The 19,951-nt window shown below is 38.9% G+C and overlaps 1 protein-coding gene across 4 annotated transcripts; it reads right to left on the bottom strand.

The window, feature by feature from the left end:
• Positions 1-2,460: 2,460 nt before the first annotated feature.
• LOC120716291 (mitochondrial carrier homolog 1-like) lies at positions 2,461-18,548 on the bottom strand. 4 transcript variants are annotated; one of them, XM_040003762.1, is made up of 13 exons: positions 18,454-18,548; positions 18,125-18,277; positions 14,730-14,814; positions 14,540-14,641; positions 12,731-12,793; positions 11,768-11,825; positions 11,068-11,119; positions 10,877-10,936; positions 10,692-10,785; positions 5,127-5,174; positions 4,974-5,041; positions 4,030-4,105; positions 2,461-3,401 (listed from the first exon to the last, which is right to left on the bottom strand). In XM_040003762.1, exons 3-13 carry the CDS (start codon positions 14,805-14,807, stop codon positions 3,336-3,338), a joined length of 765 nt encoding a protein of 254 aa, XP_039859696.1. In that variant the 5' UTR covers positions 14,808-14,814; positions 18,125-18,277; positions 18,454-18,548; the 3' UTR covers positions 2,461-3,335. The 4 variants fall into 4 exon arrangements, with proteins under 4 accessions (XP_039859696.1, XP_039859693.1, XP_039859692.1 ...); XM_040003759.1 differs by having other exon boundaries at positions 12,731-12,790; positions 14,540-14,646; positions 18,454-18,546; XM_040003758.1 differs by having other exon boundaries at positions 14,540-14,646; positions 18,454-18,545.
• Positions 18,549-19,951: the final 1,403 nt, after the last annotated feature.

Genomic DNA, 19,951 nt, shown 5'->3' on the forward strand with positions numbered 1-19,951 from the left:
TGCTGAAAATGACAGCCTCAGTGTTGAACATACTGTGACTCACTTGGCCTCTCTCAAAGTGTAAATTAGCCCACCCACCTCTCAGATCACACTCTGGCTCTCGTTCTGATAGAAACTGAATATTTAACAGTGTTTCCTGAAAACCGTCTTTTGCATAATCACTTCTTAATAACTTTAAATTTACAATAATGAATTACACAGCAGCGGGGAATACATTATAGGAGATGTCTTTTTGAAAGTGCTGTAACTGAGTGTATGGATGTAATCCCTCCAGTGTTATCTTCTTCATGTGCCAACACAGTGCAGAGCAGCCACCTCAACTCTGCTCTCACAGAGGTCAGCTGTTGTGTTATTAGTGTTACATACATCTGGATACTGACAAAGAAATCCACAAATCACAAGTACTTGACTCCCTGGTGTAACTCGTAAATACATATCTTGAAAAAGATAAGATGGGAATAACCCCGGCTTTGTTTTCAGAGCTTTAGCCAGGCTGACAAATACAGAGGGCCATGTGTGCCAAAATGAATTAAATAAATACATCATGAAGTATTAATTAAATATGGCATCAATTAAAGTATATATAAATAATTAAATAAATATCAGTTAATTTTATTATTAAACATTTAATTAATTATTAATTCATATTAATGAATATTTTCTAGTCTAGAAATTAATGATCTAATCTTCTGGTCAGTCTAACAAGACAGACTCCATGTGTAAAACTGCTCCAACGTTTTTGGAGATGTTCGTTCCCGCTAACATTCAGCTCAGTTTTCAAAACTGCTGCTCCTCACTTCTCAGTGGAGGTAAAACCCAAGGTTTAGCATTTTAACACCTGATTTGTGTGTTTTTTGTTCAATGAGCAGTATGACCTGATGTGTAACCCTGTGAAAACGCTTCTTGTTCAATAAAATAGGGCTGGAAGTGAATTTAGTTTCTTATGAAACTATCTTTTCTTATTGGACAAACCTGTTGAGATTAGAACTTTATAGATTTGGCACCTTAAAATCTTTTCAATCATTGTCACACGGATCGAGGGCATCTGTCTCAAAGTGACATCTGTCATAGTCCTGGTCATCTGCAGCAGTCACCCTGGATGTATTTAGGACCTCCTCAGACGTTCGCCAGGTCGTCAGATGTTCTGTACTGCTAAATCGGCCTCTATGCTTGCTTTAAACTCCTCGTAACTTTCTGTGCTAAGTGTTTTGCTCCTTGTGTCTCCTGTCACCGGTGCTTTGGATCACTCCCCACGCTAACCTGTTACTTCCTCAGATTGTCTGAAGCTGGTCTGCTATCTGCTACTACTCACCTGCTGCCTATCCACTGCTCACTGGAAATCCAAAAAGGATCGGAAAGATCACCTACCTGCCCTACCTTCACTCTGAACACAATGGGGTGATGCAGGTGAGACTTTGGAAAGAACGCTTCATGTCTCTTTGAAACCAAAACAATACAATTTGACAGCTTGTGCAGCTATTTGAAGAGCTTGGGAAGCAGGAGTGCTGTTTTGCTGTAAAGGCAGCCATCACAACACTGTCAAATGCAAAAAACACAAAGGTGCTGAAACCCTTAAACACTGTTGTTGTAGTTATTTTCTTTCTAAGAAGAACCATGGTCGAATGACCGATGTCACGAACTAGTCTCCAGTCCTTGACATTGTCCGTGTCTGGGTCTCGTCTGAGTATTATTCTCCAGCTTGTGATTAAAAATATGGATATGAAACACCATGATGCAAACAGCTTATTATTTATTATTATTTGACTCTGCTTCTGCTCTGCTCATGCCAAACTGCTTTAATAAAATATCCTGTAATATCCACCAAAGTCTAAATTGTAGACGTTCTCTTTTTAACCATTTGTGAAACAGCAAACCCTGAATATTCATCCTAAGTTTAAATAGCTCCTACAGGTTACTGGAGCCTTTTAAAAGTTACAGAACAGGTCCCATTTCACTTCAGGGCAACCTGCATGTGGCGAATAAAGTCTTGATTGATCAGAAGTTAGGACTTTTTAAACAGAGCCGTCCTGTGTTGGGAGAACACTACAGGCGTCATTTATTATCAGCTCTGATGTTCTGTAGCACTCAAGCTCGCAACCTTTATTACAGTGTTTATATTACAAAGCCTCAGAATATCAGGCTGTTAGAAAGCTAATGAAGCCAAATAGTTAATTTAAACTTACCTATGGATTATCTGCTCATCACTGTAAAACCTCATTAGTTCAGAGAACTTCAAAAAGTATGTAAACTTGTCGCCTTAGAAAAACGGTGAGTTATTTATTCATGTTTAAAAAAGTGGCCCAGGCAATGAACTATTCTTTACTATTCTATTATTCTATATCTACTATTCTATATCTAGTAACCCTCAATATGTTCTTATTTACTGCTTAAGATTGGATCTTAAAGCATCAGTATACAACTTATATAATATTTCACATTTTGAATATGAAGTGAACACTGTTGTGGCAAAGATTTGATTTTTTATCAATAAAAACAGGCAGGTGGGGTTGTTACTAGAGTCACAAACAAAGCAGAATTCATTTATCAGTCACATGTATCAGCGAACATGGACGCTTTCAGAACTAACAGACTGTTAACAGGTTTTTAAACCACTCGAGTGGAAGGTTTAAAGGTTTAAAGGCTGACTGATAAAAAAGAAAACATTGTACAAACTTCAAAATCATATTTCTCCGTTTTATTAGACTCTGGCATATATAATATCTTGAGCTTCTTGACTTTCATACATTTCTCCAACCTCTTTTAAAGAAAATATTTTTTACTTAAAAAAAATAGTATTACCTCTTTACTCAGTTTGCAAGAGCAACATCAAGAAAAAGACAAAGAGGTTTTTAATTGCAAAGAAACTGAAAACAGATCATCTGTTCAGCTGCAACACTGGAGTGGATTAATAACATCTAAAATCAAGCAAAATGACAAGTTTTAAAACAACCAGAGATATTTAAAGTGCTGCAGACTATAGCAGAGGTACCAACAAACATATTGGTGCAATTTGGAAGTACTGTTCTCACTGCAAGTCAGTCAAATAAATCATTTCATGTGAGAATCATTTCTAAAATGTCTTTGTGAGTCTCAGCAACAAAACGGTGCCCATAGTTGGTGCATTGTTTGGAAGTAGGGAGGAAAGGAGTAGAAGCTGGTATAATCATAACAATGAATGTGCTTCTCATACTTCAAAAAAGGTTCTGCTGCTCCAGCTACACGTGGCTGTCTGGATGGATACAGCAGGCTGATGACAAAGGAAGGATCAATATCTTTGGAAAATGTTTCTGAGCAGGAGGTGAAGAACATCCCAGCAGGTGGTGGCGATGACCATGTTAGTCCTCGATGGAGGTCAAGGGCACTCGGCGGAAAAAGAAACTGGATCCTCTAAAGAGGTGACCCTGGCGTGAGGGAGACAAAGACAAGGAATATAAGAAAATATATAGTGCACTGGGGAACTCCAGCTCTGGTCTTCTGACTGGCTTTTGCAGTATGCTTTGCCTGAGCAGAGAGCATAGGCCTGTACACGTCGCAGTTCATCCTGCTACTTCTATCAGCAAGTGACCTGTTCCCTTGGCATCCATACATGCACATGCTGCATCACTACCTCCACCCTATTTGACAGGCAGTGTCCTGCTTACTCTCCACTATCCTACTGTAGTGTACAAGTGGTTTCCACTTTTTTGTGAACCCTCTGCATTTACCTTCACAAAGGTGTTTCTTGATTATAGATTTTGACAGTGATAGACCGACTACCTCCTTTCTTGACATGGCTACATACTGTGAATGTTTTTTCTGATCTAAGGAAGAATTCTGCCTCTTCAGTTGTCTTCTGTGGTATTTCAGGCCTTTTGGTGTTGCTGAACCAGCCAGTGCATTCCTTCTTTTACAGATTGTTAATTTGAACATTCCTGAAGCTTCTGCATCCATCAGCATCTCTATTACCTCTATCTTGAGTTCCAGTGAATTGGTCATGGAATAATAAAATGGCATTAAGGAATCAAATGCCATGTGACATAGTGAGTGTACCTTGTTGCTCAGGTGATTCCAGCAGTGCAGCCAGGAGCTAAAGACGGGCGACAGAGGAGGAAGTCCTGCAGCCAGTCTGACAAGACAAAGCTCAGCAGTCAGACTGAAGCATCAGCGATTATTTTGCAAAAAAATATTAAAAGCATATTTACTGTAAACATAATAAAGACTTTAATGTAGCACAAAAAGCCCCTGTTCTGGAGACAAACTTCAAGTGTGAAAATGATGAACCATTTATTGTATGAGCTTCACATTAGTCAGATTTCGAGATCTTTAGTGATTTGGAAATGCTGTCAGACTCCAATCAATGCCTACATGGTAACACAAGAGCAGTTCATGGAGGAATCTGTAAACATATTTAAAACTTTAACTTTTGTTATGAGCACTGGTGCTTGTCCTTTGTCTACCAGTGGTCCTTGAAATATTTCTACAACTTCAGTTCTGCTGAAATTATTGGACATAACCTGGAAAGCACATACTAAAGCCCTTCCTTCGTAGTATATATATATAAATCTAAGCTGCTAGAAAACATGTATGTGGCAGTCATATGAAAAACAGGAAGTTCCTCATTTAGAATTTCACCACTTTGTTTTTAATCATTGTATGAAAAAAATCTATGAGATCAGGAATCCAACTGCCATCTGATTGAAATTACCCTTAAAAAGTTATAAATGATATGAGCTCCAGTTTCTCTAATCTTTGTTGACTAAATTTAACCTTTTCCAGAAGGTTTGTGCAACTTTTGTCTTTTTATTCTTTTGTATTCCACAGACCTGCAATCACAGCATCATGTTTCAAGTTGGTGAGAGAAAAAAACAATCGCTGAAACCATTTAATATGAGTGCGATAAAAAGCTAATTATAAACCTTGAAAGAGTCTATGGCATCAGGTTTAAATCAATATTACATTTTAAGTTCATAACTGTGTTTAGCTTAATGACTCACCCACAATTGTTTACCACCATAAGATCAGCAACCAGCATGAATGGATATGTAAGGACACTTACTGCAATCTAATGAGGCACAAAACGCACACTGCATTATTACTGAATTATGACATACAGGAGAAACCTTTCATGGTCTGAAGAGAGAACTTACGCCCATCACAAATTTAGTGTAGCTTCTCACTGCAGAGGCCTGACTGAACTGCAAAGAAATGTAAAGAGAGGGGGAAATGTTATTGAATGAATTTACATGTTTCCAGAAACTAAAACTAATGCACTTAAAGTTCAATAGTTACAATTGTTTGTATAATAAACAACAAATTACCATGTAAGCATATACAAGTGTCTCTGAAACACCGGTATTAAATGATGAGTTTTCTTTCATTCATCATTTTCGTTTTTGGTGTGTGAGGGTGATGGGTTTGTGTGCTCCAGTAATCCCAGAAGCTTTGTTGTCAAGTGCAATTTGCTACTGGTAGGGTCTTCGAAATCAAACTGGTCCTGGGTGAGGAGCCAGACACCCTACGCAGTATAATAAATCAAAGGTCCAATGTAGCCTGCTCGGGACAGGGTCAGCGGGGATCCTACCCTGCCACCAGGAACAGGATAGAGGCTTATGGGTGAACGTCTGCTGGCCAAGCCTGAGCTCACAGCCTGGCAAGGATCAGCATGAAAAAGCTAAGTGGGTTTACTGTGGGACCACCACTCTCACAGGATGGGCTGCAGAGGAATGAAATATTGATAAGACATATGAACATGTGCATGGTACCCAGACACTGTAGATCACTGGATGATTTTGTAATCAATAAAGACCAAGGAATTGACCTCAGGGGCAGGATTGTATCATGGCACAGATCTGAGGGTGGCTACAGAAAGATTTCTGCAGCACTGAAGGTTCTAATGAACACAGTGGCCTCCATCGTCCGTAAATGGAGGACATTTGGAACCACCAGAACTGTCTGACCATGTCAATCTACATGATCTGGGTAAAAGAGCCTTATTCGGGAGGTACCCAAGTACCCGATGGGCACTCTAGTAAAGAGCTCCCAGCATTGCTCTGTGGAGAGAGGAGAAGCTTTCAGAAACAACCATTCCTGTACTCCAAGTAGCCAGGGTGAAGCCAACTCCTCAGTAAAAGACACATGAGAACCTGCCTGACTACTGTGTGAATGTCTGGCCCTGCCAGAGCCCAGACTGAAATCTGCCTGAAACCCTCTGGAGAGAAATGGCTGTGCACTGCTGCTCCCCAGCTGAGGTTCCACAAAGGAGAATGGGAAATAAGCTGCCCAAAAATAGGTATGCAAAGCTTGTAGCATCACTCTCAAAGAGGCATGAGGCTGTAATTGCTGCCAAAGGTGTTTCAAGTATTAAGCAAAGGCTGTGAATATTTAAGTACTTGTTATATTTTTCTCTTTATGAATATAAATTTGCAAGAATTCCAAGCAATTGCTTTTATAGGTTATTGTATTTAACATTTTGCAGTGAACAATGAATAGGGCTGTAACATGACAAAATGTGGAACAAATGAAGCTCTGTGAATACTTTCCAGATGTACTGTATGTATTATAGGAGACATATATAAAAATGTCTGAGTAATGGGTAATTAAAAAAATAAACCTATCTGGTAAAATGCAAAAGACAACTAGTATATGAAGCTAAAATTTCACAGCAATCCTCATAAACTACCAGTAACAAGTTTTAGAACACCACATTTTCAATTTCTTTATTGAAAATTACGCAGTTTATTGTCTGATTGAACTCTGAAATGAAAGCATAGCACAAATAAGTAATTGGAGTTAAAAAAGAAATCATGGAATCAGTTTATAGACCAAAGTGTATTCTAACCTTTGACCCATCAGAGTAGCCTCCTTTGGCAGATATAACAGCTGAAGACAGTCGTGGCTTCTTTCTACAATAGAAATCAAATATTCTCCCATATCTGTAGCAGAAGTTCCCATAAACGTGGACCTTGTAGGTTGCTTTGCTTTCACTCTTCTGTCCAGTTCAAACCAGCTCGATGGGGTTTAAGTCTGGAGACTGTGCTGGACACTCCATGTTTTCAAGCTCACCACCTTGTTCTTTGTTCCTGAGGTAGTTCTGGCACAGCTTGGATCTATGTTTTGGGTCTTTATGTTGCTGTAGGATGAAGCCTTGACCAACTAGGTGCATACCAGAGGGTCCTGCATGGTGCTGCACAATGCTGTGGTACGTGTTTTGGTTCAGGGAGCCTCTCACTCTGCACAAGTCACCGACCAGCAAACAGCCCCAGACCATCACACTTCCTCCTCCATGTTTGACAGTTGACACCACACACTGTGGAACCATCCTTTACCTACTCGACCACAAAGATCCTGTGTGATGAACACAAGGTTTCAAATGTTGATCCATCAGTCCATAATACCTTCTTCCAGTCTTCAGTAGTCCAATGGTGGTGTTTCATGGCCCAGCCAAGCCTCTTTGTCTTATTCTGACGTCTGGCTTTCTTGCTGCAACTCGTCCTGTCAAACCTGCAGCTCAAAGTCTTCTCTTCACAGCTGAAACTGAGACTTGCTTACTACGACCACTATTAAGCTGTGCTTGAAGCTGTTGTCCTGTGAGCCGCCTATAACACAGCTGTTAACTCTCAGAAACTTGTCCTCTGATTCAGTCGTATCTTTGGGTCTGCAGACCTCTTCCTGTCACAGTTTGTTTCTGAGCCTTTGGATGCTGAAGGAAACTGGACTCACTGACACCTTGACTTTCTTTGCAGTTTCTCTGTAGGACAGACCGACATTTATATGAAGGTCTGTCTCTCTTCCATTGTTAATCACCTTTTTCTCACCATTCTTGTACCATCACACTACTTTCTGTTCAACTGATGCTTTCGAGTGTATGGTACCACAGTGTGTTCCAACACTGCTTAATGGTCTGCATGTATCAAGTGTGTCTCTTCTGTATGTTGTTTATTTGCAATAAGGCAACTTTGTCATTAGCCTAGCCCAGGCTTTTGTCTAGCTGGTGATGATGATAATAATACCTCTGCCATAAACACTAGCTTAGCTTTTTGTCTATGAGACTATCCACTTGTTAAGTGATGATGTAACAACCCTGCTTCTGGGTCCAAACTCCTCCTTCTTTAATGCTGTTGTCTTTTTCATGTATTGTAATGCTTTGTATTTTGTTTTAATACAAACAATACTAAAAACCCCTTAAAAATAATCTATGTTCACTGTAGGCCTCTCTGCTTTTTTATTAGCACTATTCATGTGCACTGCATTTTTAAGCTCAGTTTTTAAAACCTTACGATGTAATTAGAATCCATGGGCTCACAGTCCGCTAGACGCCAAATATTTGAATGTTGAAATTTTAAAAAAAGAAAAGAAAAGAAAAAAAAAGGACTCAGACTAATAATGGATTGCATTTATATAGCGCTTTTCCAGACCCTCAAAGCGCTTTACAATTCCACTATTCATTCACTCTCACATTCACACACTGGTGGAGGCAAGCTACAGTTTTAGCCACAGCTGCCCTGGGGCAGAAGCAAGGCAGCTATATCGCGCCATCGGCCACTCTGGCCAACACCAGTAGGTGGTAGGTGAAGTGTCTTGCCCAAGGACACAACGACCAATACGACCAAGACTTGCAACCTTCCGGTTACAAGATGAGCTTCCCAACCCCCTGAACCACTCGACTAACTAAAGACTTCAACTGTTACATTAAGATGAGAATGTTTTGTTTCTTGTATTATATTCATAGTGATAGCAGAGCTACAACTTTTAGCTTAATTTTATGTTTAACTTTTTATAAATCCTTCAGTCAGAACATGGCATATCATTTTCAGTGAGATAACTTTCTTTGAACCTTGTGAATCCTCTTTTTCATGGATGCCTCAGTGTTAAATTTTATTGGAACATCTGGGAGAACAGCCAAACCTATCATTTTATAGAAGATAAAAGACCATTTTTAACTCTTTAAAGAAGAGTTTTGACCCTGAAATGGCTAATAACGTCAGATGTCAAAAATATATTTTTCTATAGAAAGCACTCAGACATAGAAAAATGTACTTGTAAGATTGTGTGTGTGTGTAAATGGGCCAAGTGGAGCAGAAAAGCACTATATAAGTGCAAGTCCATTATCACATCACACAGTTTGATGGCGATGGCGGCGCGTGCACACGCAGCGGCTTCTCTCTCTCCCGAACAAACTACTTTTTCGTGTTTTTCGTCCTGTAAGTTGCAGTGTTTTTGTAAGACTTTGTCGCGTCTATCTCATCACTGTGTGGTTTGGAGCCTGCAATGCGTCCTGTCATAGAACCCTCCAACGCATAGTGAGAGCTGCAGAGAGGATCATTGGTGTCTCTCTCCCCTCCCTCCAGGACATTTACAGCACCCGTCTCACTAAAAAAGCCCTTTGCATAGCGGCTGATCCCACGCACCCAATGCAAAGCTTCTTCAAGCTGCTGCCGTCGGGGAGGAGACTGCGGAGTCTCCAGGCCAGGACCAGCAGGCTGAAGGACAGCTTCATCCATCAGGCTGTCAGGAAGCTTAACTCCCTCCCGATTCTGCCCCCTCTCCCCTCTCTCCTCCACGGTCTCACTGAACTCTGTCACACACACTCACACACACACACTCTCTGACTCACTCACTGGCCTGCACCAGTTACCAGTCACTTTGTGGAGCATTGGACTGCCATTACCTCATAAGACTTTGTTGTTACACTATCTCTTACCGTACATTACTAAATCTCCATTTGCACTATTTGCCCATTTGCACTACTCTGCCTGGTTTGCACTCAATGTCATTTACCCTTATATTGTATATTGTATAGCTTTCTTGTTATATGTAAAATTGTATTATATTATTTAATTTTATTTAATTTTTTTTACTTTAAAATATTTTACTTGCATTTTTAATCACTCTTATATTTAAATGTTCATTTTCTATTTTATCTAGGGATTGAGAGTAACGAAGTTTCTATTCTCTGTATGTCCTGTACATGTGGCAGAATTGACAATAAAGTTGACTTTGACTTTGACTTTGACATCAGGATAGCCAGTGTCAACTTTAAGAAAATATTTTGTGTTTTGTATGATTAGCAGCATTGGCCAAATAGATTTCTAAGATTTGCAATCATTTATATAAAGTTTAGATTTCTTTCTAAATTAAGTGTTATAATATTCTGGTGTACTTCCGGGCCTTTGCTCTGTTGACAGGAATCTGGTCTTATTTTGTTGAAGGGATACAAATTGGATTATATTAACAGATTTTAAATTATGACAGGAATTTTACAGTTGCATGAGAGCTCTTTTGTTTGTCACATTGTAGCTCTTACGGTATGTTTTTGAATGTACACAGGAAATCTTTGATACCACATGAACAGGATAATACGTATAATACAGAGATTCATCTGTTAATCTGTCAAGTGTGCAACCTCTCATTGTTTAATCCCCCTTACTGCACTGCACTGTCCATTACACTTGAGCCACTTAATGTTATCTAATTTTTGCATTTTGACTACATTTTAAATTCTGGTTTTTTGCTTTGTGGAAAATAAGGGCGCTCTACCTTCTGAGGCACAACCTCAAAGGTGGGCGTGGCTCAGGAGGTAGAGCGGGTGTTGAACATGCTCTTCAAGTGCCCACCTAGAACATACAATAGTTTTCCTAATAAAAATACAGTACTATTATAAAATTATATTTATTGTCAAAGCTTGTTGAAATAGGTAAAGGTGACAGACTTACACTTTCATCCACAGCATAGGTGTTAATAAAGTGAGCCAGGAGATTACAACACCACAGAAACAGAACCTCTCCCAGGACATGCGGTATGAGACCACTGCAAACACACAAACACTGCTATGATGGTTGGAGGTGAAAGATCACGATATCTGAGCAGGACAGACTGTACTAATAAAAGCATGACTCACACATAGAAGCCAGCAACTCCTTCCTCCTTGAAAATCTTGACCATACAGCTGAGCATCCCACTAAAAATCAGACAGACCTTTAATATCATCTTGCGTTTTTATGTAGATGTGAGTGTAGAATGTTTCTTTTAATCCACTTTCTTCATCTACAAAACACTTGTATGAAATTTATGTATAAACCAAAGTCTTACCCATACTTGACTTCTCTGCCAACAAACTGAGCCATGCAGCGTACCGACATAACTGCCAATGCAGAAAGGTTTATCAGATCATTTCATTCAGACAACATAACACTTTCATGAGGACTGGGAACATGCTACATACTGTAAACTGCAAACAAAGATTGATGCCTCAGAATAGTTCAATATGTAAACAAGTCTGTTAGTCCAACATGAGATTCCTGCTTCATGTGACGACTCAAATCACTACCTTCACATTTTAGGCCACTGTTCACAATCAGGTATTAAAAGGAGTTACAAATTTTCAAAGCACGCAGTAAAGACAGAATTCAATTAAAATTACTTAATCAGTAGTTAAAAACAACAGAAAAAGAACACAGTACTTTTTTTAGTTATACTGACGACACACATTTATTTAGAATACAGTCACATTTTAATCATATGTTGACAGAGTGCTTTGTTCTATAAACTTTGAGCACTTTATCTACCTCAGACCTACATTCACTTTAGACTCACAAACATGCGTCTCTTTAGATTGTGGGCGGAGCCACAGAACCCATTGGAAGCTCAGGAGCTGGAGTTCAAACCAGGAAATCTCTTCCTGTAAGGTGACTGCAGCACTATTTTATTTTACTAATCTCTGCATAGCTTTTTTTATTTACTCAAAAGAAATGTTTCATGGCAGAATAAACATTTCCTGTTGCTGACATACCATGAAAAGGATGGGTGGCTACTCTGGACAGGCACTGGATGATCATCTCATGTGAGGTCTGGGAGACAAAGCAATGTAAAGAGAATGTTTTTCAAAGCCAGAAATAGCAAGACAATGTCTACAAATATCCTCTGCTTTCCAGATTTTTCACTTGATCACCACTTGCCTGTCTCAAATTTGCCCAGAGAAATTCCAGGGAAAATATAAGAACTTCCTAACAGGAATTATGCACAATTTCTGGTCCCTACCAACATTTTGTTTCTCAAAAAAGTATTTTAGGGATGAAGGTTGTTTCTAGACACTTTTTGGCATTTTTTAAGGAACATAATCTCTGATGAATCCTTTCAGGACCTGGTTGAAAATCTGCCATGAAGAATTAAGACAATTCTGAAGGCAAAAGGAGGTCCAACTCGCTTTTGGTCCATTTACGGTCCTGCAAATGACGGCAGGTTTCCCCATATATAAACAGTATAAAGTTATAAATATTACATGTTTTTATAATGACTATAATTAGCACTACTGATGGACAATGGGCGTTGAGGTCATTTTTCTTGATCATTAATTTGCAAATTGGGAAACCAATGGGAAACCTTAAAAACCAGGTCCAGTAGGAAGTAGTGGAAAACTTGTAGTAACTAGTTCTAAGATGTTTTGCAAGGTTTTTATTTTGTGGCATGATACCACATTTCAGGTTTTACGCTGTGCCCTAACAATTTTCTGGAAATGCATTGATTAATCAAAAAGGATCCAATATTGTTTTCAAATAAAACCAAATCTATCAGTTACAGCATTTGATACTGATCATCATTGAACTATTTACCCTTTAAATTTAGGGCTTAAATGATTTTCAAATCATCGTATTCTGTCTTTTTCACAACTTATGAATAAGGAAACATTTGTACATCACTTCAGCTACACTCTAAATGAAAGAAGTGAAGAACAGCCCTCACAGAGTTGTCTCACCTCTTTGACCACTTTCCTGAGTGAATTCTGCTGGTCGCCGTTCTTAAACAGGACGTCTATCTGCTGAACAAAGAACTCCGATTACCCTTCAAAACACACTATTGTGTAATCAGATATTTAAAGAACATAACATTCATCGACAACGTCAATCATCTACAGCTCCACCTGCACAATCACTTAAAAACCCAAGTTTATTTTTGCAGAACCACAAATTCTTATGCATGTTTTAAATAAAATCATATGCGTGAGCACAGTGATTACACTTTACTGCCTGTCATTTCTCAAAGGCCTATTCAAGCACATCAGCTGTTCTTATTTGTAACTGGTAACAAATAAACAACATGTAAGTCCTTTGAACTTCACTAATATTTTGACTACAAACTGCAGCAAGATTACAGTGAATTACAGACCATGTTTACATGAAAGGCAAAAATGAATTAATTGATAATAAAAAGGAATTGAAATTGATTCCTATTGTAACACTTCTGCTATCAAACTGTGCCCTGGCTGAAAATCCATATGTTACAGCAATGTGACAGCAGAGGATTATTATCATTATGAAAATTCACTGAATGAGAAAAAGCTTTGAATGTGCTTTTGTCAAAAACTGAACCAGTAATGACAACAACACTGAGCAGCAATAAAAACCAAATTAAAAATATTATTTAAAGAAAAAAAAAACCCCAAAACATTAGCACAACATTGGCATGAAACCTGAAATAACTTGTCCTCTGTCAGGACATCACAACAAAAAGGGAACACAAACACTGGAAATGGCATCCCACTGATTCAGGAGACTTTCCTCCAGACAAAAGCAGCCTGCAAAGCTGGGAGAGCTTGCTGTTAGTGATTCATACAGGAGAACGGTAAAAACCCAAGGTTTCTATTCAACACTGAATATTATTAATTTAGCTTTAATAATAGGCGGTAAGGTGGCGGTAAATAAATCACTTCCTGTTCGAGCTGTTTCAGCCAATTACAGATCATTGAGACCACAGGCATGTCTCGAGTTTTAATCATCTTAAATTCCATCCACAGGTTTTTGGAAAACAATGACAATTTGATTTCATTTCATAAAACTGTAGTTGTGTTAGTGCAGTATAGTGTCAGACGAGTGCCTGTAATCTTCACACACTTGGCAAATGCCTCTTGTTTTAGAGGCATTTAAATACACAGGGGGAAAATCTTATTTGCAGCATGGCACTGCTGGGGCCACATAAATATAAGCACAGTGACCCTGTGCTGTATCTGAAACACTGTGACGTGAAACATTCAGCAGCATGTTAAAGTAATAATTCAGTAACACTGCAGTATGGGAAAAGTCAGAGTGTAGTGTTTATACGTATTCGTTTTTAATACGAAGGCTGGTAAGGAAAGTCTAATATCAGCTGTTTAACAGTTTGGTTCCCACACTCTGTGTAAAGTACAGAGCGTGCCCTCATCATTGGCTATCATCATTGTGCTTCTGTATAAGCCTTTGCAATAGAACATATAGAACATATGCAGCTCCGCTTTTGTTCTTTATCTTTCAGATTTTAAAGAGTTACAATCAATACAATACTCCAGCTTGTCCAGGTTGAAATCTAAAGATAACAAAGGGAATTACATATTTGTCTCAATTTTCAGTTTAATGTTAAGTTCAAGATGAATCACAGAGATTCTTGATGGAGGTCACACTGTCAGAACTGCTAATTCAAATGACTTATACAGGCACCTCTGATGGATCCAGCTATAGAGAAACATCTGCTTATTCATCTTAGCAAGAAGGGTTGTACCATTTGTACCATCTTAATCTCATTTCCTGCTTACCTGTTTAACTTTGCTCCTCACCACAGTAGAGATGGCACTGGATACAATACGTGGTGAGAGGCCACGAAGAAGTCCTCTCTTTCCATCCACCTTCACAATATGCTGCGCTGAAAACAAATTCATGTCCTGTAAAACGTTCATACTTTGTCCAGTTAGACGATAAGTCATCCATTAATCACACTTCACTCACCATAAGAGAGAAAGCCGGGCAGGTATAAAACTCTCCTTCCAAACATAGTTGTGCCCACAGTCGGGGGAAGAGGCTCATGTCCCACCTGGAGACAACAGCAGTTTCAATTAAACAGATTCTCTACATGACCATTTTCTTTTTTTCAACTACAGCTTCAGGTGTTTGCTTTCCAAGAACAGACTGGACGACTTAAAGAACTGACCAAAATACATTTAAATCATTATTTTAAATCAGTGACAAACAGAACAATTCAGGTTTTGAAAAACAGACATAATGAGCCAAAATGAAAGAGTAAAAAAATGTAAACACTGAATGAGATGAAATTAAAGAAAGATGACCATCTCAGCAACGTGTCATCAATTTGCCTTTTGGAATAAAAACGCCACCCTCAATAAAAACCAGTTTATCTGGATGTGCTTTTGCTAATAGTAAATCAGCTTTATTCTTAATCAAGACATAAAACAAAGTACACGTCTGACTAATATGTCAAATGAGAAATGGGTTGAGTATGAAAATTATTCTCATGGCTGGATTTTTGCAGACATGATCCAGATTTGGCCCGTGCAGATTAGCGTCTGCATGCGACTGCAGCAGTGTGACTCTGAATCAGGTGTTGAACCATAACATATGTGTTTTTGCTGATAGTTAATTATAGCTTAAAGCTGATCAGAGTCTAATCAGGTGTAGCTTTGACCAATATCATGAATAAGAAAATATAATCTATAACAATGATTCCAATCAGTCCTCTTACTGAGAAGCTGTGCAGAAACAACCTTGGAGTGAGTGTTCATGTGTGTGTGGAAAAGATGTGACGTGTGTGGGAGTGAGTGACACCAACGAGCCACTAATCTAAAAGGACGTCTGACTTCTTAAATACAGTGTGTAGGTGTGCTGTGTATTCTGTACAAATGTTTGTGTGCGATCTTCTCTGCTTAGGCTGCTGCCTCGATCAGCAGAAGGAAATGGGTGGATGGAGGTTTAAACTTTGGTTTATATCAGCTATGTGGAAAAGTCAAACAGATAGAGAGAGAATGATAAGAGTGGCTGGACATCAGGTGATCAGTTGTCAACCACATGACTGGATGTCACAATGGGTGAGGCCAGATGTCACCTGAGAAGCTGTGCCATTCTGTAACAGAGGTATACAAATTAGGTGAAGAAGAGATTCAGGGTTTATCCCTTTGTCTTCTGCAAGATAAGCAGTTAAGCCGACTGGAACTCCGATGTTCACAGTTGAAAATTCCAGCAGAGACACTAAAGGGATGTTGGGATGCTGTCCACACTGTGAACCTGCACACTGGCTTGTTTTTGTTTTTTACCCTTTAGCTTATTTTTCCGGTGTTAGATGAAAGAATCCGGGTTTGGGTTAGGATCTGGATTTCCAATCAACACGGAACAAAAGGATGAGTACATCTTCAGATCCAGTTGTGCTCACTGTCTCTCTAACCTTCTTCACACACAAGATCTGAAAACTCAGCATTAGCTCAGAGTGGGTTCATTAGATAATCTAATTCAAAGGATTTAATCAGAAAAAAACACAGTTTGACACTGCTTTGCAAAGTTACACACCAATTCAATATTCATTGTAGTGACCTCCAATTTATGTGATCAGTGTCATTACTGCCAACATGAATTATGATTTTACTGAATCTACATTTATCCTGAACCAGCAGGTTCATGTCTCCCTCAATGTCATCTGCTCTGATGCCTGAAAGACGATTAAAGCGGAATCAACAATAACTAGATAAAGTGTAGAACAACTAAATTTGTTTTACTGTTATTTAGAAGCAAAAATCACAATAAAGGACCAATCATGTTAAGTGATGTGGTTTACAGATGACAAGCTAGAAGAAAAAGCAGTGTAAAATTTCCACGTTTTTGGACATCAGTGTGCCAGAACAGCATGTTCACAATAAAGTCTGCACTGAAAAAAACTTAAATAAATCTTAAATACAGATGGTGAAGAGAGCTGTTGGGCACATGAGTTCAAAAATATTTCACAGGCGATCGCTGAAATCTAATGACTGTGAGGTGTACAGTCTACAGTCCTATCAAAAGTTATGGAATCACCAACCTTGATTTGAATAAAGTAAAACATAGTAAAAACTCTGAAAGCACATCCTCAAACTACAGATGTGACACAAAACTATCAGTCCATGCAGTTCAACCCAGCTGTCACAGAGTGACACCCAAGGTGCACGTTGGACAGGTCGTCCATCACAAGCATCTGCAGTGGATCGAAGCTATTTTATGTTTAAGAACTGGAAATTCTGGCTTCATTAAAGAGGCCCCAAACAAATCACATTGCTTTAATTAAAGTTGACATGAAACACTACAAGAGTAAAGGTTCATTTACACTATGGAGACCTGCTTTCAAAAGCAGAACACGTTTAGCGCCATCTTGTGCCACATGGCATCACCGACTTGGTTGGTTAGTTCTGGCTAATAGATTTAAATATTATTCAGAGATTATCTCTCTCGTAAAATCATGGAAGGACAGGCCCCAGCACGGTATGTACCACCAGCAGATAAAGGAGGTGGCCTCCGGTAGAGGATCCGAGCTTGAAGGATAGACCACCCGCGGGGGGAGCAGGGAGTTATACATATCTATGTATACATACATATACATACATACATACATACACACACACATATATATATATATACCTAATTATTCAAAATAGTGAAAAGAGGGTGCTTGCAGCCCTTAACAAGTTGTAACATCTGGCTAAGTAAACGAAAGCATGGCCCCAAAATAAAGATGTAGCTTGTTCCAAGTCAAGTGTGTTTAAAATTTGGAGAAAATGGAAAAAGGACCTCACAGTAGAGCCATCAGAGTCTTTGACTACAGGACTCGGGGCTTATAGTTTTTCCTGTCATCCAGCTTTTGCAATACATTTTCAGTGTTTAAAACAATGCTGGATGTTCATTTTAAGTTTGGAGGGTTTTACAGAATGAGCACAACAGAATGTCTTGATGCATCATCCAGGTACGGAAATCCTAAAAAGTTTATTCTGTTCATCTGGACGTTTTAGTGGGAGAAACATTAGTGGCATCTTCAGTCTCAGCTGACTGCAGCTTTCCACCTGTATAAACAGTACATTTGTAAATGGTTCGACGGAGCAGAAATAACTGCTTAGATTTACAGTATTTTTGAGGTGAGGCTCGGATTTAAAAGTCAAACGCAATTTCGTATCGATGAGGAAAACAAGACAACACTATAGACTCTTCTGCCCATAGCGGTTATAAATGTAACCCACAGCAAGCGATTACATTTCACTGCTAAGCTAAATGAGTAAATAGAAGCATGAGTTGACATATTTCCAAAAACAGCACGGAAGCTGTATATTCATATTCAGCCTCTATGATGACTGTTAGCTAGCTACATCGGCTACCTGTATTAGCAGCTTGACGTACAGCAGCGGGTGTGTGAGGGTTGTTACACCCGCTCCCAGCAGAAACACTGCGGTGTCCACGTCCACGGTGGTTGGTGTAGCATCCTGCGTGACACCGACTGCTGGACCATGCAGGTTTTCTGGCGACTCCATCTTTAGTTACCGTGAACGAGGGAGACGAATCATTAGCGTTGTGTATCAAACAACAAAAACAACTTCCGCTTTTCAGAATAATAGTTTAAGTGGAGACGTTTTCTAGTGAGTAAAACGCAAGCGTGAGTGAGAGCAGATTTCACAACGTATTCTGTCTAAAAATAGCTATCTGTTACCAAAACTCGTGAAGTCATAAAAACACGTGCGTGTACTTCTTATCTGCTACAGCCAGAGAGCTTCCTGTCAGCGTGGATAGAGATTAACAGCGCCTCTTGGGTAGTCTGCCTTAAATTCTAGAAATAAATAATAAACATTGAAAGGCTTGTGTTGTGTAGCATGCTGGTTAAAAACGTATAAACTGGTATATTTTTTCTTATAGTGCTTAATTTAATTCTGGATCTAGAAGAAGCCGATTGGACAGACTTAATCTCGCTGTTTCTCACTATTTTATTTTAGTAGCAGTATTTTTCTTTTTTTTCCCTTTTTTTTTAAATGATGCATTATTTTTAAATATTCCTGACGAAATCAGGAACCGCAAAAAAAACAAAAACAAAAAAACGTTGTATGCATATGGTCATTTATAATTACATACATACACGACTATCAGCCTTCCAGTGCTTATTCAAAATAGCAGTGCTGTTCATGGCTCAGTCAGCTCATCCATCCATTCACTTACCTAACACATAACAAATGTTTTTATTTTTTTGTTTTTGTTTTATTTGATTTTTAAAGTCAGTTACATCCCCGAAGCAACTCAATTTATCAAATAATATGAGATCGTGCAAAAATAAAAAAAAAACTATCCATCCATCCATCCATCCATCCATTCACTTCCGCTTATCCTTTTCAGGGTCGCGGGGGGCGCTGGAGCCTATCCCAGCTGTCATAGGGCGAGAGGCGGGGTACACCCTGGACAGGTCGCCAGTCTATCGCAAGGCTAACTAACACACAGGGACAAACAACCATTCGCACTCACATTCATTTGCACATTCACACCTAGTGACAATTTGGGTTATCCAATTAACCTATCCCCACAAGCTGCATGTCTTTGGACGGTGGAAGGAAGCCGGAGTACCCGGAGGGAACCCACGCAAACACGGGGAGAACATGCAAACTCCACACAGAAAGACCCCGGCCTGATGTTGGAATTGAACTCAGGACCTTCTTGCTGTGCGGCAACAGTGCTAACCACCGTGCCTAAAAAACTAGATAAACATAAAAAGGAAAATGCAACATTTTTGTAAAAAGGACAAGAGATGAAGCAGGAAATTATCAATCTAGTGATAACAAAAACAATTAAATAAAAAATGTAATTGGTTGCAAAGCAATACATCTCACTATATGTTGCTGTCAGCTGAATTCTCTATTATTATTATTATTATTATTGTTATTATTATTATTAGTAGTAGTAGTAGTATAAGTATTATTATGCTTCCTATTCTTTCCCACACCGTTTGTCATGGAGGCAGAATTTTCACACCAAATCAACCAATGAGATGTATGTTTTACATTTTTAGATTTTTGTATTTATTTATTTCAAATAATTCACCTAAAAAAAATTATTTATTTATTTTTTAAATTTCTCTGGCTCTTGTTAAATTCCCAGTAACCCCAGTACAAGAAGTCTCGACCGTCTCTCCATTTAAAGAGTCACTCTTTAAATATCACTTGCTA

This window comes from Simochromis diagramma, unplaced genomic scaffold, assembly GCF_900408965.1.
Source record: "Simochromis diagramma unplaced genomic scaffold, fSimDia1.1 OVJJ01000466.1, whole genome shotgun sequence".
Lineage (NCBI taxonomy): Eukaryota > Metazoa > Chordata > Actinopteri > Cichliformes > Cichlidae > Simochromis > Simochromis diagramma.